The sequence below is a fragment of the Solanum pennellii genome, chromosome 6 (assembly GCF_001406875.1).
Source record: "Solanum pennellii chromosome 6, SPENNV200".
NCBI classification, from domain to species: Eukaryota; Viridiplantae; Streptophyta; class Magnoliopsida; order Solanales; family Solanaceae; genus Solanum; species Solanum pennellii.
The window spans coordinates 56,324,738-56,348,150 of record NC_028642.1 but is presented as its reverse complement, the minus strand read 5'-3'; the positions used below and the strand labels follow the sequence as shown (position 1 = coordinate 56,348,150).

The window sequence follows — 23,413 nt, the reverse complement described above, 5'->3', positions numbered from 1 at the left end:
CCCCCCCCCCCCAAAAGAGAAGAAAGGGTTCAGTGAAAGGGAGAAAGAGAAGGAGGACCTCTTCGGCCCGTAGCGTCCAGTACCGGTCATTTATGTTTTCTATCTTCTCTGTAGTTGGCAATATCTGCACAAAAGCAATCATAAGGAACAAGAAAAAATAATGCAAAGAAAGATAGTTCTCTTCAGAAGGAAATGAATAGAAAAACCACCATTTTAGGAACCGGTAAACTAAATGTGCAGATGAAGCAAACTTTAACAGCTCCTATTACGATACTGTGTTACTATCACGTGGAATTTGCCAGAACCAGTAAATCAAGGAACAAAGAGTAGAAGGTTAACTTTGAGGCAATAATCAATAAGAATAGAAAGTACTACCTTGTAAATCTTATGCCGGAATACCTTTAGTAATCTTAGCTCTGCATGTGGATGCGACAACTCAACCTGTTTCACGACACATCGGAGTAGCAATTAAGTAAAACTAATGCTAGAGAAGCATCAGCAAAGAAGAAATCTTATGCTATGTTCAGCTGGGGAAGAAAGAGGAAGGATATGAGGAGGGAGCATAAAGAGGAGAGGCAAGTGTGCCCATTGTTTCATTAGGAAGAAAAGAAGAAGTTAAAATGGAGGGCTTGTGACCCTCCACATAGCCCTTTTACACCGTTTGAATATTCATAAGAATGAAGAAGTTAATGGCTTTACTTCTCTACAAGTTGTATTTAGCATCAAGAGAGAGGAAAATTATTCAAAAGAAAAACAAATCAGCCAGCTAAACATATTTCCCTTCTCAACTTTGAACCAAACATGACATTAAATATCTGCTACAAAAAAAAAATGTAGCGAAAGGGTCGGGCTGTTCAGTAATTAGAAGAAAATTAGCTCAACTTAGCTTAACCAAAAATGCTACCAGGCCAGTATATTACCTTTGTCTTTAGATTTTTCATTACATCATCCACATTACTTTGTTTTGGTAGACTGATCATGTGAATGACCACCTAAAGAGTAAAGAAGCAAGAATTGAAAATTAATATATTATAAAAATGAAAAAGAAAGCAGGAAGAAAACAATAAGAATCCGTTTTGCATACTCACTTCATCTTTGGTAGCGTGATGAAAAGCTACTTTAAAGGGTTTCAAACCTTGAATTTCTGGCAAAGGAATGTCCAGTACTTCATAGTACAATATATCAGAAATCTGTGCAAGATTAATTAGAGATAGTAAGACTTTTAGGAACTCATGCATAGCATAATCCAATGAATTTTAGCGCTCACCTTATTGTTGTGGAACAGCATATTTACAAGGTAGTCTAAACCTCGGTATTTTATTGGTTGAGGTTTAGGTTGCTGAGACAAGCAGTTGTGGGATGTGAGCCTAATTTTGGAGGGATCATTCAACTCGAGTTGTCGAGCTATTCTTCCCACAACTTCATCATATGTATTGATTCTAGACCTAGCATTTACAAGAAAACGTTTGAAATAGTACGAATACTCAAATTCGGTCAATGGCATAGAGAAACAAAACAATAGAAGGAAAAAAGAGAAGTAAAATGATATTGTCAGCATATCTGAGGTTTTTAAACATACAGCTCTAAGCAGAAACCCTGTTCCTTGGGTTTATCTAAAGATCGGAAGTGAACGACCTGAAAAACATAGTAGTATCAGAAATCTGATGACTGCCAAAAGAACGAAGTCACGTACATACTTCAAAACACTGTTGGAAAACAAATTGATTTATTGCAAACCATCTCATCAGTTCCATGTGGTATAAGCAGATCTTGCCTTACTGTATATTGCTTTGAAATTAAAATCACTAAGTATCACACTAGGTGTTTTCATTTCTTTCTCTTCACATTCTTTTCCAGATTTGGTAACTAAAATCAAAGCTAGAAAACCCAAATGTTTAAGGCTTCGGTTCTAAGATTTCAGGCAATGAGTCAATACAAAGCTAGAATAGTTGTCATCTTATCAGAATTTTAAAGATCTTCAGCTACTATGAGTTGAATATTGTGTTCAGATAAAAATCTCAATGCCAATGTACGGAGGGAGTCAACCCCCCCCCACACACACACACACATTAAGTGTATGCAAGTAATCCAAGGAACTTATCAACAACCCGGTATGTAATGCAAAATCAGGATTTAGATTTCAGCTAGTTCTCCCCCCAGTAAAAGTCTTCAGTACATGCAAGTAATTTGAGAAGCAATCCACAATGGTATCATCAAGTAATATGAGAAGCAAGTTGGGATTGAGCTATAAGAATCCCTGCTGACCATAATTTTTACTGAACAGATTTAGACATAAAATACCTGGCGATTGTGAACGTATTCCAGGAATGAAGGAACATCAGGATAACGAAATTGTTGTCGACTTTCAGCCGTTAGAGATTTTTGGAAGCATACTATATCACCGTCCTCAAGCTGCACAGAAAAAGGACAAAGGATCATTCATAAGAAAAGTACATTGGCATGACTGTACCCATAATGGTGTGGTCAGGGCATACCTCGTTTGATCGAAAAGTGGAGTTCTTGTTAATGATCTCACACATGACACTTGGTTCGAACTTTATTTCCTGGACACAGAAAAACGATTGTGGGTTCTTTACTACAATTGTTATAATTCTAAATCTTTAGATATTTCCATGCGATATTACAGAATGATACTGCAAAACTGCCACTTAAATCTATCAATGAACTAGTAAAAGAGGCAAAAAAAAATTCTGTTCATGGCTTCTAGATTTGCAATCTGCACTTCAAGGCTGCATAATTATGGGAAGAAATCAGCTGCATAAGGAAAAACTAGAAATAAATAAGATATCCAAAATCATAAAGGGCTGCTGTTGCTGTTTTGACTAGGACCTCATCAGGATCTTAAGATCCTATATAATTTGACTATCAATATTTTAACACGTAAAGTCATAAATTACTATCAAAGACACTGTAGTACTTTTTATATATAACCTTCCATAATTGGAATCGCCGGCGAAACTTGCCAGGAAATATCACTCAAAAAAAGAAGATATTTTGAGGCTAGAACTGTCTTTAAAAGTAGACATGGTACCATAAGAACAGTCATCGAAAAGAGAAATGAGAAGAAGCCAAAAAACTTTGGACAGGGCAAGAAACCTGGACGAAGCTGCTTAAATCTCTACTTCAATCACGGAGGTTCAAATACCATATGAGAAAAGAAGAGGAGACAAATAGATTCTATTGAATAATGGATGTTCAGTACAAACTAACACCTTCTCACTGGTGTTAAACACAATAGATATCATATTCTCCAATGTGAGAAAATATACAACTTAAGAACCAAACTCTAACACAGCAAGATCGACCTTCTTGTTTTTTTTTTTTGTATTTTGGATAGAACGATACTTGTAAGTTTAATGGATCTTAACATAATCAATTTCGACGTGGTACTATAACTTCAAATTTGAGATCACAATGAATTTCTAAATGCTTCTAGCTTCACAGGAATTCTTCATTATCTCAAGAACCGTGGAAGTTTATTTATAGTCCCAACCGTCTTGAATCCCTAAATTTAAATTTACATAACTCTTGAAAATAATGGCACGTCTAACTTCGTCACATATTCACCAATACAAGAGAGAAAGAGAAAGGAGCATAAAAGTAATCAAGACAAGAAAAGCACCATCACGGGAATCTTTCTAAATGGGTAGAATATACTTCTATACAAACGAGGACCAGTCTCTATGATGTCTTGGAGTTAGTATAATAACTGGGTGTCATTTGGAGAACTCATATTTTGGTGTCGTTTCTACTTTCTGCATACCACTTCGGGAGTTTTTCCTCTAGATCAAAACACTTATTACCATATCAAGAAAAACAAAAACAAAAGCTAAAATAAAAGTTATTTGATCAGCAGACAGCGTAACATGTTTTTCATAGTCTTATGCCCCAGCAATGGAACCAGACATTTTTAACATACTGCCAACATAAGGAGGCTGAATGGAAACAAGCTACAAAAGCAGAGCACTTCAGATCTTATCAACTGCAAGTTCTGGAATAGCCAGTGATTTGCACCCTCACACACCTCAACAAAGCTTCTTGCTTTGCAATTTGAAAAGAGTGATCAAGGAGTGTACAGTATATCTAAGATGTTCTAGGAACAGACCTCATAAAGCTCAATCTCTTGATCTGGGGCATAGCCAGCCATTGCGTTTAGTTTGCTCAAGATTTGCATGGGATTACTGATTCCCTTCACAAAGAGCCTTCCAACATACCTGTGTACATGAAAGAGAAAGACATCATAGATCACCAAAACAACTGTCATGTAAATGCAAAATGAAGAAGATAATTTCTGATACCTCATATCTTCTTTCTCAGGATCATAACCCTTGAAAAAAAGCAGAATATTATCTTTGGCCTTTTCCGGTGGAGAGAGGAGCATTAGTTCCTAGACATTATGCATACATTATATGAATTCTGGTCATAAAGAAAAAAATCTTAAAATAAGCACCACCACAGCACACTGGTAATGAATATTTACCGGTCCCAACTCTACTTCGAGAAACAATTTTAGCTCTGCATTGTGAAACTTACTAGACACTTTCCTCAGTTGTCCAACCTACATTCAGGTGAAAACTTGTCAAGTAACCGAACAAGCAAATGATTTTCATGGCATGAGCTTTTAAGACTGCCAGTTAGTTGGTATTAGTAGTAAGTTAGTGTATCAGTTCTCATCTTCTAATTTGGAGTCACCCGTAACATGTACACCTCATCTTCGCATGCAATAAATAATTATAGACTACCGTTGAATACTCTTGGGGCAACAGACAGGTAGGTGTTACCTAGAGGATATGGGTTACCTTAAATTATTGACCCTACAGATGTGGGATGGGGATATACATCTAATTTTCTGAAAACCCCTTCATGCGGGAGCTTCAAGTACTGTGGGACATCCTCTTTTATACTATAGCACCACTACCACTAAATCCAACTGTCAAAATAAATTCTAAGAATAGAAATATTTACAGTTTGAGCTTCTTCAAGACGGGTCAATGGCCGATCAGGACGATACGTGTGATTCTGACGCTTGGCCCAGAGCCAATAACGTTGAAATTGCACTGGTACACAAAACTCTTTTTTGATATCCTCCTGCATAAAGCTATATAATTAGTAAACATAATAAAAAAGTATGTCAGGACACTGCAGCTAATGCATCTGAAAAGATTAATGTTACAATTACCACGAAACAAGGCCCCAATATGGCTTAAGTAACACGGACTTATAATGTACAACAAATAATATGGCTTACCTCTTAAGTAACATAAACTTATAATATACAGCAAATAATATGGATCAAGTTACATGGACTTATTATAATATACAACAAATAATATGGCTCAAGTAACATGAACTTATAATATACAACAAATAATATGGCTCAAGTAACATGGACTTATAATATTCAACAACAACAACAAAAAAAACTCAACCCCAAAATGGGGTTGGGCTATATGAATCCTAACTAACTATATTTCTCCATCCAAACTTATCTCAGACTAAACATAAATAAAATGAAATAAAAGTAACTAGAAATTCTCTATATTTGTTCTATTTTTCAGTGTCGAATTCAGGAATGAATCAGAAATGGGTATATGAAACTTTTTCGCAACTTTTTAAGTCCTAAAGTTTATATGCGAAGTATCTATACACATGTAATATTTGTTCAGCAAGGGTAAACCTAGGTATTAAAACTGGAGGATTCAAAATGGAAAGTGGCACCTTGGGTGTTGTGAGAGAAGGATGCACACTAAAGTGAAACGTAGGTTCTACAGAACAGTTACAAAACCGGTAATGTTATATGGTAGTGACTGTTGGGCCACTGAAGTCCAACAAATCCACAAGATAAGTGTTGCAGCGATACAGATACTAAGATGGATGTGCGGTAATACAAGATTAGATAAGACTAAAAATATCATATTTGTCAGAAGGTGCAAGTAGCATGCATTGAGAAAAAAATGGAAAAGGTTGTTTGAGATGGTTTGTTTATATCTTGCATCAACCTACAAATGCACGTGTAAAACTATAGTGAGTGACGGTGTTAAAAAGGGACGAGGTAGACTACACAATTTCATGAAATTAATGCAGGCTTAGCTAAAATTAAGGCACAATGGAAAGGAAAAGATTCAAATAGGTGATATCTACTACTTGAGAATAGACTTTAGTCTTGTTAGTATGCTGGTTTTCAACAAAAGAAACAATATTACCAGATCGTCTGGTTGAGCAACGGCTTTGTATAGCAAGGGAAAAGGTACATATAGCAGGAGTGAATGAACATCAAACTATTAGCTGGATTACACTGACGCATAAAAGAATCTTATGCCCAAGGTCAAAAAGTTTTACCACATCAATGCAGACACATTAATCTAAAGAAGTATACATCTGAGCATCTTCTTCTACTTCATAGGACATACTACCAATTTAAGGTAACAGTAATAAACTGTATCTTATTGAGTGTTACTGAACTTATCTCAGTGCAGTTTACTAGAGCTTACAGTATGTAGACATGCAAATATATCTTAGTCTAGTAGCATTTTGAGATTAAAAGATAGCTGGTTACCTTGAAAGCACTAAAAAGTGTCTCTCTTTGAATGCGGAAACACTTAACTTTCTCATGATCCACTAAATCAAAATATATATCCTTTCCAATCTGCTGTCGTATATCTTCATCGCGAGCAACCTAGTCATGTCATGTAATAATTAAAAGGTTACTCGAGCAACAGGAGTTTGTCCTAATCATTGTGAATGGTAGTATAATAATAAAAGACCTTAATAACTGTGTAAAGGTTTGCCTCTGATTCGTCCTTCTTTTTCTGCTCTTCATCCTCATGATCTATTTCAAACCTTGCCTTGAAGACGTCCATAAGTATAGTCAGGTCAACATGTGAAATAGGTGCAAAGATAAAGAGACAGCTCATGCTGCTGGTGCTATATCTTACCCTCAGGTGTTCACCTATGTCCTTCTGTTCAACAGTACACATTATTTTCTCTTTATCACTTTCTCGTATATAGACCAGTAAGTAAGCATTTGAGTTCTCAGAAATTTGAAATTCGTATCCAGGATTTGTCTGTGGCAACTGCTATCAATCCAGAAGGGACACTAAAATGAACTCAACAAATCTGATATCATGGGAAAGATCAAGACCAATGAGTAAAACCAAGTCACAGATTACCTTCCCTTGACCACCATATTGGTCTTCTAATGCCCTTTTTGCATCTACTTTAGTCACTCTTTCATCATTAAATTTATACCTGGAAACATTCACGTTACTTGCCTAGGAAGCAGAATCATAGACTTGCAGAATGAACCAAAGCACAAAATAGTAAAGCAGACAAATGAAAATTGTGAGGTAACTGAAGTATAAGATGGCCAAATATGATGCAACGGAATATGAGACATGGTCAATTGATTGAAGTGTAAGACAACCAACTATGATGCAACGAAATACTCATTGTCTGATTGTATACTAAAAGATGAAAGGAGGAGACAAGTGGAAGTTGAAGTAGATTAACCAACTAGCAACTTCTGATTATGACTCTGACCTTTGTAAGCAATAAGCCTCGACGATCACATCATATATACAGGAAAAACACATAATAAGGGGGCATTTCAATGTACCCAAACTGGAAATAACTCTTTGAATTCATTTAAAGGTAATATAGACTAATAGAAGGAGAAGTTTCTTTGAACAGTAATAAGGCCAAAAGAGCTATAAAATAATCCATTTGATACAGCCAATAAGATCAGACAAATGTTTCATCCTAATATTTCAGCATCTTAATCATGCAAAATAGAAAAGATAAGTTGTTATTACCGATTTAAAAAAATGGAAATTAATATTATAGCTATGTCCTTGAGACATTCATAAAGCTAGTTCTCTGGATATGTGAAAGAGCAGCAACAAGGTGATTACAGTAAAAGATAGAACATAGATATTGTCAGTGGTAAATACAACCACAGAGATGAAAACAGGTAGAAGATGGAGATACACAGGCGTTGTGAACATAAAAGGCAACCAACATATTTACAAAGAAACAGACGTTGAGGTATTCCATTCTAACTAAATACAAACGACTTCATTTGATCTGTAATACAGACACCAAATAGACTCCTTACAAAATGTACCCTCCTAGTTTAACAAATCCAATTATAGGATGGACTTTTGTCTGACTGAGGGTGAAACACTTACCTACTGTATACAGTGAAGAATGGTACAGCCTTTTAGGAAGTGGGCAAGGATGTTGTACATGTTCAGGTCTGGAAAGCCTAAGCCCCATGGAATATATAGTTACTTCTCTTTTTGAAAATAAACTAGTTCGGTCTCTCAACATTATGATAAACAGGAAAAACTGTCAATCACTTTCAGCCATAGGGATGCCCAACATATTGGGATAACTCATCCTACAGCCTAAAGCTTAGGATGCTTCGGGAAGAAGCACTTTAATTTCCCAAGTTCACAAGACACTGGAGGGCAAGGAGAAAATTCATCAATACACAAAAAATAAACAGAAAATAGTATATCATGGTATGAGGCCAATAACAGTTTTTCTGTATGATGAAAAAATGGAACAACCTGAAGAAGTACGATGGATGGGTTTTTGAAAAGAGACTTCCAATAACATAGTTTTGTACAATGTCAATAAATGCTCTAACTCCAACTCCAAAGCAGGCAAAAGCAATTTATAATCAAAAAGACTATAGTTATTACGAAACAGAAGAGGAAGAAATTAGTTGTGTAATACTTCAAGATTTCAAAAAAAAAAAAACAATGATAATTCCCGTATGAAGAGACAAACTTGTGTGTAAAATGTTTACCACTGGTTTGAAAGAGTTGGCCGTATGAAAGCATAATAGTGTCCACCTGTCACACTACCCCCATGGGCTAATACACTGCCAAGGAGGAGGTTGAAAAATGAACAGATGAGCTACATTGTCCAAAAAAAAATGAACAGCCGAGCAAAAGTCTTTGATGCGAATACCACAACCTTAAGTACATGAAATAACGTTATTCCAGTTGACTATCTTAGGTAGGCTTCCTGCACACAGAAGTCTATTATGATATACTTGGTCAAGCATACACTCATCCAAGAACCACCTATTCATCACAAATAGTGTATCTAATTGTTGTAGCGTCATGATTCAAAATGTACCAGTCTCTATTCTAGCGTGCTTATGACTTCCAGCGAATCAGACTTCCAATGGACATTTGAGTTTCTAAAATATATCATACGAGGGAAGATATAGCGTCTTCATTGTTGCCACTAATTGTCATTCTTGTTACATCTCAAGATCCTTTTAGCTAACATTCTTCTTCATCATCATATGAACTATGCATGATTTGCAAGGGATTTATGTCCTAGCTTTCTGTTTTCTTCTTCCTCAATCCACTATCAAATTGCAGTGGGCTGAAGCGGAAGAATCACTACATTAAGCGCTTAAAACTATGCTAGGACCAGTTTCTAAATCATCAAGGCAGGTTCTGTTTCGCTCAGCAAGTTTATTAAATTTGTTAATTAGAAAAATGCTGATACGTGAAAGCTCATTATGAATTAAATTGCACCAGGCAAATTTTCTTGCTTCCATTGTTCCCATTCATTTACTACCTGAGCTATTACTTATTTTTCAGGGTTGGCTAAACATCTGGCCCATTTCATAAAAACAATTGACCCCTTTTCCTACTTTAAGATAAAATAATTTTATTGATGTTGGTGGGTCATTTAGAGGGGGAAAATGCAATCATAGTTTAACACAAAAATGGAAAGTTGATTTTGAAAAAAATGAATAAATCATAATTAAAACTTCAAAGCATATGATACCTGTGAAGTGTGTAAAGGTTTCTGACAGTTCTATCAGCCTCGGGAGACAAGTATTTACCATTCTCTCTGTCCAGATCAAGTTGCAAAGGGAACTCATATGGGTCATTTATCTACATTGCATCACCATTCACCAATAAATGATTGAATCAATCAAACCATACCAAACAAATTCAAGATGACTTTTTTACATAAGTACTATATATATTACTTTAAAAGAATGAAGGTCACTAATTTATTTTATCATCATTCAAAAATTGAAATTCTTTAATTTTTAGTACTGTTCTTATTTGCTTATTTTCAGGGAGTTATTATTTTGATTAGTAAATCTTATTTGATTTTCTTTTTTTAGACTGGTATATCTTATTTGATTTTCTTGTGTTTGTCTTCAATTAAAAGTTAAAAACTCACTTCAACGATTTTTTTCCAACCCCGTTGTTAGGTAATTTTGGCTCAATGTCTTCTTGGAACAATGTTGATGGAAGAGGAAAAGTCTTGTCAGATTTCTTCCTAATTCTTGCCCCACTACTAGTCAGGTATATATTATTATTTTTCTGAAATTAGTAAATTGTATTCATCAGCATTAAGGATATGCTGGCCACCTCCAAAAGTGAGCAATTACAAGCTTCCTACCAACTCTATAATAAAGTTTACACCAAAGAAGTAGAGTTTCAATACAATTTCATTTTACTTTATGTATGGAATTGGACCTATCTTTAAAGCATCTCCCAAGTCAGGTATATATTTATATGTCATGTATACATAAAAAGTGTTCCTCACATTTATTTCATGCTTACTTTTATCATCATTCAAAAATTGGAGTTCTTTAATTTTTAGTATTGTTCTTATTTGATTATTTTCAGTGAGACATAAATCTACCAAACATATTTAAAACTACTAATTTCTTTTATGCGTCAAACACGTGCAACACAAGTACACTATACTAGTATATAGAGGAAAAGCAACAGACATACAACAGCAGAAGAACACTTGACAGTCTACAACAACAACATACATAGTGAAATCCCACTAAATGGGGTGTGGGAACACTTCACAGTCTAAAGTTTTAAAATCATGGAACAATAGTTGGCACTTGCTAGACTAAAAGAGTACTAACCTTTGAATCATTCCCTCGCATACTATCATATTCAAAGCGCTTTAAATGAAGCTGCAGAACGGGGGGGAAATCAATAAACAACACACCCTTCTTTGCATCCTGAAACAACCATAATCCTCGGTATTAGATAAGGTTGATTTTGCAAAAGAGTGACCAAAATCCTCATCAGTGTAACCAAGCAGAGAAGCTGAAAAGAAATGAGAGACAAGGTAGGCAACAGAAAATTGAAGCTTAACTTCCCTGAAATTTTTCGTCAAGTTGCTCAAAGATCATAGCAAAATAGAAAACTCAATAACTCATGTGCTAAACTTACCTGCAAACCATATAACTCTGAGCTATATTTGTTATCACCATCAAGATAATCAACTTCAACATATTTATCAAAAGAAGCATAAACATCAGAACAACCTTTGACAAGAAGCTGAATATCTGCCACACACAAACGTACAAAGTATCATAAGATACAACGATAAAAATGGCTAAAAAAGAAAACAGCAGGAACTTGTTTGATCAACTGAAGTTACCATTAAATTTATCTGTGCACGTAGATTTGTAGTCCACATTGATACACTCAATGTAGCTCATATTGTGCCCTTCAAATAACTGTTGTATGGTACCCTCCACAATGGTTCCCTAACACCAGCAGAAGAGCAGCTATCATCAATCAGTTACCAAAGCAGAGAAGAATAACTTTGTATGTGTTTAGAAGCCTGATTTACCTTCATCTTTCCCTCAAGCTTTTCACATAGAACTGTATTGAGTTCGTGCACATCATGCTGCATGAAAACGTCAGACGAGTCCCACCCAAATGATTTTGTCAACTCCCTTGTTGCTACACTCTTGCCACTGAATTGGAGCTTGTAGAATAAATTTTGCAAGGCCAGGGGCATATCATTCTCAGTTGTAGGCATGTTGTATACAGCCTGTGAACCCAGTGAACTCTAATGCATCACAATGAGTCCTTTAATTGACCACATAAAAGAATGGAGCACAGTTGCTAACCTTCCTGAAGTAAGGAATATGGTAGAAAGTCTGGAGCAGAGAGTTCAAATAACATGTAGCTCCTTGATTCTTGAGTCCAACAAAATTAGTGGCTTTTTTTGAGTGTATTGAGTCGTACGACATAAACTCAGAATCTGATAGCACAGCAACCTCAGCTTCAATGGTGCACATATCACCAACAAGATAACCCTTATCAGGATCGTATAGCTCAACAAGTGACATAAAGGGTTTGAAACCCCATTCACTTGCCGTAGAACAGAATCTGTGTTGTGTCTCTGCGAAGCACAAGGAAAAAAAGTTTTATAGAGACCTACAAAAGAACAAATGCAATTATTCTATGTTTGAACTTTTATGGGAGCTAAAACAGCCTGAAGTATTCCCGTTACTCATTGGAAATTGCCAGAACTCCTAGTTACCATTCTTTTGTCATATGATCTTTTATTAATAAAATAGACGATTCTGATAAGCACTTCACACAAGATGAAACCAGTTCACACAACCCAACTTCCAACCTCCTCCCAAAGAGAAGATGTATAAGAAAAATACAACGAGGCACTAGTGGGAACTAGACATCCTCAATCCCAAGCAGCAATCCAGCCTTAGAAAAGGATTCCAACATCAGAAAGCTTTCTTATAATATATCAAAGCATGAGAAAAATGAAAACCAAAAGACAGACAAACTCAGCAAATCTCAAAAATGGGGTGTGTGCACTGCACGCCAGTCAAGGACAAAACAAGGGCCCAAATGAAACACATGCAAAAGTTGAACAAGCAACTGCTTGGCAACTCAACCTTGATCAGCCTACTTATTCTAACCCCCTGGTCGCTGACTGCTTTTTATTTTCTTGGTTTTTTTTACCTTGATTAATAGGTTGTTAATGTTCGCGGGTTGTATATAATCCAGTAGAGTATAAGGTGCATAACCGACCACATCTGACTTCATACTAAGGCGTGACTGAGTGACTAATTGTCTTTTTTTTTTAGGTGCAATAATGAAAGGATTATTGACCATTCAGAAAACAGCAGAAAGAGAGTTCCAAAAGAGAAGCAAGCATCCACAAGCAAAGTTACAGGAATGTCAAGGAGTTAGGAGCTCGTGTTTTCATTCGAGATTGGCAACTCAGGTTTGCAGGTTCTTCGATCAATCTTCTTACTTTATTAAGAGATTTTTTTAATCGGTAAGAGTAACTTCATGTATAATAAAACCAAGAAGAAGTGTTGGGTAAGTTACAACCAAAAGTACACCATCAAAACATTTCTATGTGCTGATGAAGTCAATCATGGAACTAGGGGGAAAAGTATGTACATCTCCGAGTTTTGATGAAGTAAGCATTTTCATTAACGGCATCAAGAAGATGCAAACAGTACTATAACAAAAGATAGATGTACATCTTGCCAAGTTACACCAAAACCTAACCAAAATAATACATATCATTCCAAACGCACCACCAGATTTGCAGCTGGATAGTATTGTGGATATCCTGTAATTGTAAGTACGGTTATAGCACACATGACATGTTGAATGTTAGTACCCTAGTGAACAAAGAAGGTAGAGCGTCGAGTATATGGTGGTTGATGATGGAAGACGGAGTACACAGTTTGGATGTTCACGAGCCTTTCATGTGGGAGGAAAAAAGGTAGGTTCTCATCGTCAGAGAGTACGGTGAAAAGGCCAATAAAGGTTTCAAACAAGGATGACGACCGCATTCATTTTCCATTTGGGGAGAAGTTGAAAAATAAGATAAAAAGACAGGAATGTCATTAGACAATGAAAGCAACAGGGAGGAATAGGCTGAATCAGCTTTCCAAACCACAAGGGTAAAGGAGGGAAGAGGGATTGCCTACCTTAAGAATGTGTCAAAAACCTTAAGGCTATTTCTCTATCTAAGTTGGAGAGCAAGGAGAAAATCCCTATTTTTGTTGTTGTCAGTTGATAGGGAAGTAATCATGGCCAAAGGAGTTGAGCCACTGTTGGTGCCTCAATGAGGCATAGAATCAGAACAAGGGGAAAGGGAAGGCAGTTGATTGTTACAAGAAGGAGAGGGCTACTTGGATCTCATCGAGTACATTCGCAACTTACATTTAATTGGGACAACCTCCTTAAGACAGCTGATATTTGGAAGCAGATCTCTGTTGGATGGAACGGGATGAAGGAGGGTTCCCACGGGAAGGTAGGGTGTTGATTGCATTGAAATATTAAGGTTCAGGAAAATGATCAGCCATTAGCTATAGTTAAAGGAAGTAGATCACTAAATTGGTGGGAAATAGACTGCTAAATTTCAGGGAACAAAGTGATAATGGGAAAAAGGATAGGAGGGTGGGAGGGAAAGGAAGTCAGGAAACACAAAAAGGAATGGGTATGAGAAAAAAGGGCGAGCAGGGAAAGGGCAAAGTGTCCACATTACATCTTGATATACACTCACGTAAAAAGCACATGATGTCTGTTCTCTATGACTAGATATAGCTATCCAACTGTCAGGTTATTAACAGAGAAAACAATCAGCAGCGCAGGCACAACAGAAAATAAACACTAAATCTGGTCTTTAGAATTTCAACAGAGAATTTAGGTCTATCAACTGGAGAAGAGGAATTAAAGTATGTAGCAATTACCTTTTCTGATTGAGTAATCATTCTGAGTTTGATTAACTACTGACAAACTGAAGTGAGCGTGTATAACCCACCCACTAGGTAAAGCAGCTGAATCAGCAGCACCCAGATACATAGACAAGTATTCACTATTCTTGCCCTTCGGGAAAAGTAAAATCCGCCTGTCAAATAGTAGGGAAAGAAAACATCATGGGACCTAAGGTAATAGCTTTACTTTGTACAGAGAATATGAAAGGATATGAAAGAGTATTACAATACCATTTATAGCCTCCAGCAATAAAATCGTCAGAGTAGAGCTTCTTTACATTCAACCTAGAGAAATTCACTACTTTCCAATAGAATGTTTGTGGATACTCTGGTAGCTGATTATCCCCATCATTTCCTGTTACTACTGGTGCTAACAAGTCAACATGGAGAAACCGTCAGATCAAAAACTCAAAATCCAGTCGTAAAGAACATAGACGTACATATCAAATAAGCCAATTAATGTACAATCAACTAAGATTTGGTTTTATTTGAAAATTATCGATCAACTTTCCATGACATGGATTCGTATACCTCAAGCTTATTTTTTAACCAAATAACATATCAGTGCCCTAGTTTAGCATAGTTCAGACACAAGTATACAAAATGAGTCACGATATGTTTGTTTTGCTTCTTATCCTATTATTCTTTAACTACTTCCTACTTTTGTATAACCAGACATTTAAGAGTGTCAATGTAGCATGAATGAGTATCCCCTTTGAACAACCTATCAACTATATAAACATGGGAAATGTTCTATTAATCCTATAGTCCCCATTCTTGAAATAGTATAAACACAAACACGCTGCTTCTTTTTCCTCCTCACATGCATTCCAAATGAGTATCACCTATCAACTGTATAAACATGGGGAATGTTCTACTTATCCAGTAATCCCCACTCCTGAAATAGAAAACACAAACATGTTGCTTCTTTTTCTTCCTTGCATGCAGTCAAGAGTGTCAGTGTAGTATAAATGTGTATCCATTCTGAACAACCTATCAACTGTATAAACATGGAAAATGTTATACTTATCCTATAGTCCCCATTCTTTGAAATAGTAAAATACAACCACATTGCTTCTTATTCTTCTGCACAAACATTCAAGAGCCTTTGAACAATACATCAACTGTATAAACATGGGAAATGTTCAACTTATTGTATAGTCCCTGTTCTTTGAAATAATATAACACAAACACATTACTTCTTATTCATTTGCCCTAAATTGATTAAAAAAAAATTAAGAACAAATAACCCAGAAATGTTAATTCTTAAGTACCATCGCTGCGCTGATATCCTTTACCACGTGGAGGCAGCAAAGACGTCATCTCCGTATCTCCTGGCTACTCAAACAATAAACACACAGAACAAAGAAATCTCAAAAACTAAGCCGAAATTTATCACCATACAAAAACCCTAAAATCCAAAAAGAAAAGAGTTGCAACGATCGTAAGCCAATCAATGTATGCTGTGTTCATCAATGAAGAACATGAAGACGATATGTAGACTTACATTCTTAGATGTTGAAGCCATAATGGTGATCGATGAAGAAATTCCAGTGAATTAAACTTGTTTCGGAAGAAAATGGAAGTGAAAATCGAGAAATCAGCTTGAAGAACGAGAAGTAAAAGTAGGCGGGAAAATTGAAAAAATCACCAGAGCTGAATGAATAAAATAAAAGAAGTTTCTGGAATGAACGAGGGTCCAAGTTTAATTAACTTATAACAGACAAATTAACCGTAATATGCTTTCGGCCTCCAAGATTTTTCACGTGATTATAACTGCCTAAACGGTTATCAGTTTCAGTGTTATATAAATCCTATTGAAAAACCACACTCTTTAAATGTGTGTTATGAGTCCAAAACTCACTATAACTATGATTAGTTTTGAGATATTTTCATTATTATAGTGATTTGTCAGTTTAATAATCGTATTTTAAAATCTCTCCTTGTTCAAAAAATTGAACAAGAGAGTGATTATAATATCAAAAATCACGAGGAAAGTGAAAGCTACAAGGATAAATCTACACAAAAGGTTATGAAATTATTCTCTAAGGATCGTTTGGTGTGAACGATAATATCAAATAGTTTCAAAGTTAATTTATAATACCACTTAATTTGTTGTTTGGTTGGCAAGTTCGGAATAACTTATTTCAGGTTAATAATTAATACCAAGATAAGTTATCCTTATCCTTGGTGGTATAGTCATTTTGTGATAACGTATCTCAGATAAAATAGGTAATTGACAAACATGTCCCTTTAAATCTTTTTATACCCCACTTTTCACCTTCATGTATATTTACATTTTTTTAGTATCATGTATGATAACACTCACAACATTCACTATCTTTTATTTTCTTGACAATTCTTCATATTTTCATTTAAAAAATCTACTATTTTAAATTATTTTTATTTATGAATTTGTTTGAGTAATTTTATGTTTATTTGTATTTTAATTGTTCATAAGTCCCTTTTAATGTAACAAATTAAGATGAAAAAGCTAAATAAAAATAAAGTTTTGTTTTAGGATACATATCGTATCATCATGGAAATAAGATGAATTTTTTTTCAAGAATAAATAACTAAAATTTACAAAGAAAATATAAAATTCTAAATAAAGTGAAGGACAATTTTGTAAGCAAACAATTGTCCCTTAAATTTTATGCAATACATATTATTTTATATATAACAAATCAAATGCTTAATAAAAAATAGTCTCAGCATAACTTATCACATCATCAGTTATCTCATTGTAACTAACTTCATCATAACTTATCTCATTATAACTAATCTTATCATAACTAGTTTCATCATAATTTGTATTTAAACCAAACAACCCCTTAAATTATCAAGAAAATAAAAAAAAGACATAAAATCACATTGGAGTTGTCTCAGATACTCAAAAAGACACCTTAATTTTCAACCGTCCTATTACTCACTAAATAATTTTGAACATATATTATTACATCATTTTTCGTTCACCTGACAGCGAGTGGTGTGCACTCTATCATAGAGAGTGAGTAATAAAAAATAAGTAATATAATTTTATTTTTATAAGTGTTTTATTATAAAATATATTATCTTATTTTTCTTATCTTTTTTTTCTTATTATTTTTTTCAATCGTTCTTCTTCAAAAATTCATTGTCATCTCCATTGAAATTTCTCACTTTCATTGTCACCATTTTTACTTATTTTTCCATATTTTTACTCTCTCTAGTTTTAAAGCTTTATCTAAATGTTTTCTTAAATTTTGAATTTAAAATAAAATCAAAATTTAAATAAGTCAAAAAGTAAGAAAGAGCAACAAAGAAAAAAAATTATTTTTTTAAAAAAATACATTTTTAATTAAACTAACACGTGTCATATAATAATTAGTTATGAATACACTTGCTTTTTAAATATGGGGCTGATCGAAAAATAATATAATAATATTTATTCAAAATTATTTAGTGGGATAACATGACGATTGCAAAATTAAAGTGTTTTTAAAATACGAGACAATTTCGATAGTGACTTTGTGTCTTTCCTCCAGAGAAAATGATTTACTATTAAATTAAAAAAGGGATAATTGTATATAATAGCAAACTAATAACCCAAAATAAATTGAGTAGCTAGAGTTTGATTTAATTGTGCTCCATAGCAAACGTTTGCCAAAATTTGTCAGTCGCCTTTCTCTCAAAAATCTCGCTCACCACTCTCCCATTCTCGCTCCTATCTCTCGCTCGCTTCGTCACTTTTTATACAAACACAAGTGTATAAAAATTGTTTCTATTTGTATAAAGTAGAGAAAATTGTATAAATACATATATTTTAGTTCCCCTTTCTCCCCTCTTCCATATTTCGCTCGCAATCCTCGCCTTTCTCACTTATACAAACAGAAGAGAAATGTATAAATTGCGTTTCTGTTTGTATAAAGCGTGAGAAAATTATATATACACATGCAATTACATATATTTTCGTCCTATACACTTATAATTATACAATAGAAATACTCCTTTGCCCAATTTCTTTTGCCTTTCTCTCTTTCTCGTTTTATACAAATTCAAAATGTATCCAATTTCTCTTTTTCTCGTTTTATACAATTCGATTCAATTGTAAATTCCCTGTCCAAGTCTCTTTTATCTTTCTTTTTTTCATTTTATACAAATTCAAATTGTATATAATCGTTCTATACACTTATAATCATACAATTCGTTTTATACACTTCGTTTATACAATCTCTGCCCAAGTGTCTTTCTCTTTCTCGTTTTATACAATTCGCTTCAACTGTATATGTATAGCGAATTATACAGTTTCTATGTTGCTATGGAGCGCAATTATGCAAACTTTGCTATAGCATACAAATATGAATTTTTTATTTGCTATATGTGAAAGTTGCCCAATTAAAAATTGACAATAGAGAGTGTTGTTGAAACGGGCCAAGTGTAGATACAAATTAGGGTTAATTATATATAATAGCAAACTAATAACCTAAAATAAATGGAGTAGCTACGGGTTGATTTAATTGTGCTCCATAGCAAACGTTAGCCAAAGTTTGCCAGTCGCCTCTCTCCCAAAAATCTCGTTCGCCACTCTCCCATTCTCGCTTGCCACTCTTCCTCTGCTCGCCTCTCTCGCTTTATACACAGAAGTGTATAAACCGTGTTTCTGTTTTGTATAAAGCGAGAGAAAATTGTATATACACATGCAAAAACATATATCTCCGTGCTATACACTTAATTATACAATTTACAAACATTTTACTTCAATTCAATTGTAGACAACTGCAAATAATATACAAATATTGCAGCGGAAAAAGCCAAAGAATTATACAATTGCGAATTATACAATTGCAGTGACATACAATTTTCTCTCGCTTTATACAACAGAAGTGTATAAATTGTGTTTCTGTTTTTGTATAAAGCGAGAGAAAAACATATATCTTCTTCCTATACACTTATAATTATGCAATATACATACATTTTACTTCGATTCAATTGTATGCAAAACAAATTTTATACAAATATTGCAGCGAAATAGGCAAATAATTATGCAATTGTGCATTATACAATTGCAGTGAAATAGGATAGCGAATTATACAATTACAGCGAAATAGGCCAGCGAATTATACAATTTAGGCCAGCAAATTATACAATTATATATGTATAACAAATTATATAGTTTTATGTTTGTTATGGAAACTACATGTGAAAGTTGTCCTATAAATTACAAGCCCAGTTCAGTCCGGGTTCAGAAGGTCCATCATAAAATCGAAGCCCTGTCGACCCGGCTTCATTTCTTCGAACTACAACAATTGGGGATTTTGGGATTTGCTCGATTAGCAGTAAGAAAACGAGAAATCTGCCTGATGGATAAGCAGGAAAAGAAGGAGAAATCAGAAGGATTGAATTCTGAATCCAGTTTGATGCGCAGTGTGGACGAAGAAGCGGAGTCTAACGAGGATCGCAGCTTGAAAATCTTAGAGAAGGCTATGATACCGGCATCATGTTCCAATGTCATTGAAGAGGAAGAAGCTGAGATTTTGACGAATATTGAAATGGTAAGTGGAAATTGCAAGGAAGTAAAGTGGAGGAAAAAACGACCATAATATTGTGACCGAAGAGGATCCTGGCAGTGGTTGAATTACTCATTTCTATTGCTGTTAGTTGTTATTTGGATCGAGAGTCACTAGAGGGAGCATGCTTATGTAGCATTTTTAAGTTGAGTTAATCGCACTAACGTGTGGTGGACTAATCGGACTCCTTCTCGATTTCGTTGTGCAGGTGTCAGGTGGAATTGACAAGGGTTTCAAAAGCTTCTGTAGGAACATGTTTCCGGTAGTCTGAAATTGCCTGCTGTAAATTGTCGAGTAGATTCTTGCAACTTGCATATTACTGCTTATTCTTTTGCTTGTTGCCTTGCCAGCTTTCTTCCGAAAACTAGCATCCTCTTTGATGTTTGTCTTGATACATTGGTTTAAGAGGTTTCTTCATTTTTTGTGTTATCTCAGTGGTAATGCAGGAAATATAAAACTAACAGTTGAAAAGTTAGTTTAAGAAAAAACACCACATTTGCTTGTTTGTTTATTATAATTTGTTTAACCACTATAACCTAACTTCAAAAGTTTTTTTTCATCATGGTGTTATATCTAACTTGAAAAACCTCAAAAAATTCCTTTGCCTCACATTGATCCCAGCTTATAGATTGGTTGGATTGGGTTGTCCCAAATTGATCTGCTGATGAATATATTCCGACCTTAGCTGCCGAGTTTGTTTTACATTTTATGGTCTAAATTTGACAGCGCTACTCTTCATGGAATAAATACCTATTACTGCCAAACTAATTTCTGCTTTATATTTTGGCCCCTTTAGCCGAGGCTTATCAGAAACAGACACACTACACTCCCCAGACTACACTCGTGGGTCTATCTACAAATAAGCTTTTCTTTTTTAAGAAAGGAAAATGGAGAAAAAACTAGCTAGAGTCACTTTGTAATACTTGACCAACCAGTAAAAGTATTACAAAGTCTCTGTAGATGGTCTTTTCTGCATTTTTTGTTGAAGCAATACTTGCCAATTGGCTGACCATTAGAAAATCGAGGGAATTAACTAGCAAACCAGATATCCTGATCGAGATAACTATAAGAAGAAAGACAAGATTGACCTTGAATAGGTGTATTTAAATAATATCCAGCTGATAAAAATGTCTTCAGCTCTGCTGCAGCCCGTTGCCTTTATCAACATTCTCAAGTACCTTACTAGACTTCCTCCCTCCTCCATCCCCAAGTATTCACTCATCTCTCCTTTCTGTTTTCATTTTATTGGTCACCTGTGGTCCTTGATAGCTCATCAGTTTGGCACCATTACTTAAGTTTTTTTCATGAAGGGGACTTTTGAATGCACACTGAGGCCTGCACCACATGATGACATATACTTGCACAAGCTCCTTTCACAAGGGCATCTCATTATATTCTTTCATGATCTACTTTTGGGGAAAGTGCAGTTGCTAATGTCTTTCTTATGGTGAATCTAGTATATAAAAATTTTGTTGTCCGACTCTGGAAGAGTATAATCTTTCCCCTAAAATAAATAAATAAACTATTTTGCAGATTTTACAGTTGAGTTGTTTCTTTCCTGCTGTTTTCTGGGGATATGTTACTGTTATATGGTTGTCTTTGATCTGTATGTGCGAGTTCTTTTTTCTCTGATTCTCTTGGGTGCTGTGGACCCTTGCAAGCTGCATTCTTTCATAACCATCTATTTCTGATTTAAGTAGTTTATTGTTGTATATTTTGGCCCCTATCTGTTTTGAGTTGCAAAGTTAAGCTGTACGCTTTTTTATATTAATTTGAAAGTTTTTGAAAATATTTCTTGTGTCTTAGAAACCATAATCCGTATTAAATGTTGAGTTTGTGATCCATAACATTGCTGTTTTCTTCTTCTTTAATGCATTAGGAGGACAAAGCGAAGGAAAAGGAAAATGTGGATAATACTAAAGCTATGGATATTGGTGATTGTGCAGCTGAAAAGAATCCTGTTGGGGTCTCTGATAATGCTGTTCTACGAAGGCTTCTTGTGAGTTGAAGTAATATGATTTGCAGTGATGTTTTTTCCATAACCCAAAAAATGGATTGGCTTGGTCCTACATCTTTAATATTCACTATATGATCTCAGCGGGGCCCCAGGTACTTTGATACTCCAGATAAGAGTTGGGGAACATGCTATAATTGTGGTGAAGAGGGTCACGCTGCAGTTAACTGTACTTCAGCTAGACGTAAGAAGCCATGCTTTGTTTGTGGAAGTTTCGAACATAATGCTAAACAATGCGCAAAGGTTAGTGAAGAAATTGCTTACTGTAATTGGAATATGTGACCTCATACTGCTTGTGCTATCTTGCTTATTAGTCTTCTCAACTTTTGTTAAATTGGTTAAGGATAATTTATCATACTTGGCATATTCTTTTATATTAATGCATTGAGGTGAATGAGCATTTAGAAAGTTTCATTCTGCACATACAAACCGCAAATTTGTGACGAAACTTAAACAGACTGACAAGTTACTAAGATTCTTTTAGCATTGTGTCTTGGTGCAACTTTCATGTCATCCTGTAGTATTCCTGCTTCCAGTGCTAGGCTGGGACTTGGTAATTTCTTAGAATTGCTATAGGAGTAATGTTAGTGTATCCTTAAGAATTTTCATTGGGAGAAGACTGCATTGCTGGACCTTATGAGAAAACCTCTTGTAGGTTGAGGAGCTTGTTGTTTGTGTATAGGATGCATAAAATGTTATTTACATATACAGACGGCTTTGTCTTGTCAATTCAACTTATTTAGGCAGTATCACAATTGAGTTTAAACTCTTATATATCTTCCCTGTTGCCCTTCTATCTCCTAGTGTGTTGGGAGAGTTTTTGTTTTGATGGTAGATCTATGTATGAGCCTCAAATAAATCTAGATCTTTAATCTCAAGAAACAACATAAATTTTAAGTTAGATGGAAGAGTCATGTTGAAGATTGGTTATGCAAAAAAAAAAAAAAAAGGAAGATTGGTTATGCTTGCAAAATAAAGCACATTGGGGGCAAGCGTTATGAAGTTAACCTGCATTTTCTTTTATTCTAAGATGAAGTAACTTTGCTGAAAGGGGTCATTCGCTGGGCACTGAGTGAACCCCCTTCTGCTCCTTTGTCACCTTCAACTACTTGTGTATTACTCCCTCTGGTCGAATTTATCCACCATTAATCTTTTGGGGAGTCACACATCTTTCAATAAGTAAATTTTTTTATGTCATAGTGATTTTTATGTAGTTTCTAAATATTCAAAGTTGAGATAGGTTGATTTTTATACTCTGACCCCCCA

At 34.9% G+C, this 23,413-nt stretch overlaps 2 protein-coding genes across 2 annotated transcripts in view; one reads left to right on the top strand and one right to left on the bottom strand.

Moving 5' to 3' along the window:
- Positions 1-16,254, bottom strand: part of LOC107022576 (ubiquitin carboxyl-terminal hydrolase 13-like) — a 19,255-nt gene extending 3,001 nt beyond the window's left edge. Inside the window, exons 1-27 of the mRNA XM_015223171.2 lie at positions 16,092-16,254; positions 15,859-15,922; positions 14,816-14,954; positions 14,561-14,718; positions 11,951-12,225; positions 11,668-11,871; positions 11,473-11,581; positions 11,262-11,377; positions 10,949-11,047; positions 9,835-9,944; positions 8,834-8,908; positions 7,191-7,269; positions 6,957-7,094; positions 6,786-6,866; positions 6,578-6,697; positions 4,987-5,109; positions 4,502-4,579; positions 4,320-4,408; positions 4,127-4,235; positions 2,496-2,564; positions 2,302-2,412; positions 1,580-1,635; positions 1,268-1,445; positions 1,089-1,190; positions 921-992; positions 376-441; positions 59-124 (exon numbers count right to left, since the gene is read on the bottom strand). Coding sequence (XP_015078657.1) covers positions 59-124; positions 376-441; positions 921-992; positions 1,089-1,190; positions 1,268-1,445; positions 1,580-1,635; positions 2,302-2,412; positions 2,496-2,564; positions 4,127-4,235; positions 4,320-4,408; positions 4,502-4,579; positions 4,987-5,109; positions 6,578-6,697; positions 6,786-6,866; positions 6,957-7,094; positions 7,191-7,269; positions 8,834-8,908; positions 9,835-9,944; positions 10,949-11,047; positions 11,262-11,377; positions 11,473-11,581; positions 11,668-11,871; positions 11,951-12,225; positions 14,561-14,718; positions 14,816-14,954; positions 15,859-15,922; positions 16,092-16,112 — 2,907 coding nt within the window. The 5' untranslated portion in view covers positions 16,113-16,254. The remainder of the gene's footprint in view (positions 1-58; positions 125-375; positions 442-920; positions 993-1,088; positions 1,191-1,267; positions 1,446-1,579; positions 1,636-2,301; positions 2,413-2,495; positions 2,565-4,126; positions 4,236-4,319; positions 4,409-4,501; positions 4,580-4,986; positions 5,110-6,577; positions 6,698-6,785; positions 6,867-6,956; positions 7,095-7,190; positions 7,270-8,833; positions 8,909-9,834; positions 9,945-10,948; positions 11,048-11,261; positions 11,378-11,472; positions 11,582-11,667; positions 11,872-11,950; positions 12,226-14,560; positions 14,719-14,815; positions 14,955-15,858; positions 15,923-16,091) is intronic.
- Positions 16,255-19,811: 3,557 nt separating this feature from the next.
- LOC107020995 (protein AIR1-like) overlaps positions 19,812-23,413 on the top strand; it is a 7,078-nt gene continuing 3,476 nt past the window's right edge. Inside the window, exons 1-4 of the mRNA XM_015221558.2 lie at positions 19,812-20,118; positions 20,342-20,395; positions 22,013-22,132; positions 22,232-22,390. Of these exons, the coding sequence (XP_015077044.1) occupies positions 19,927-20,118; positions 20,342-20,395; positions 22,013-22,132; positions 22,232-22,390 (525 nt within the window). The 5' untranslated portion in view covers positions 19,812-19,926. The remainder of the gene's footprint in view (positions 20,119-20,341; positions 20,396-22,012; positions 22,133-22,231; positions 22,391-23,413) is intronic.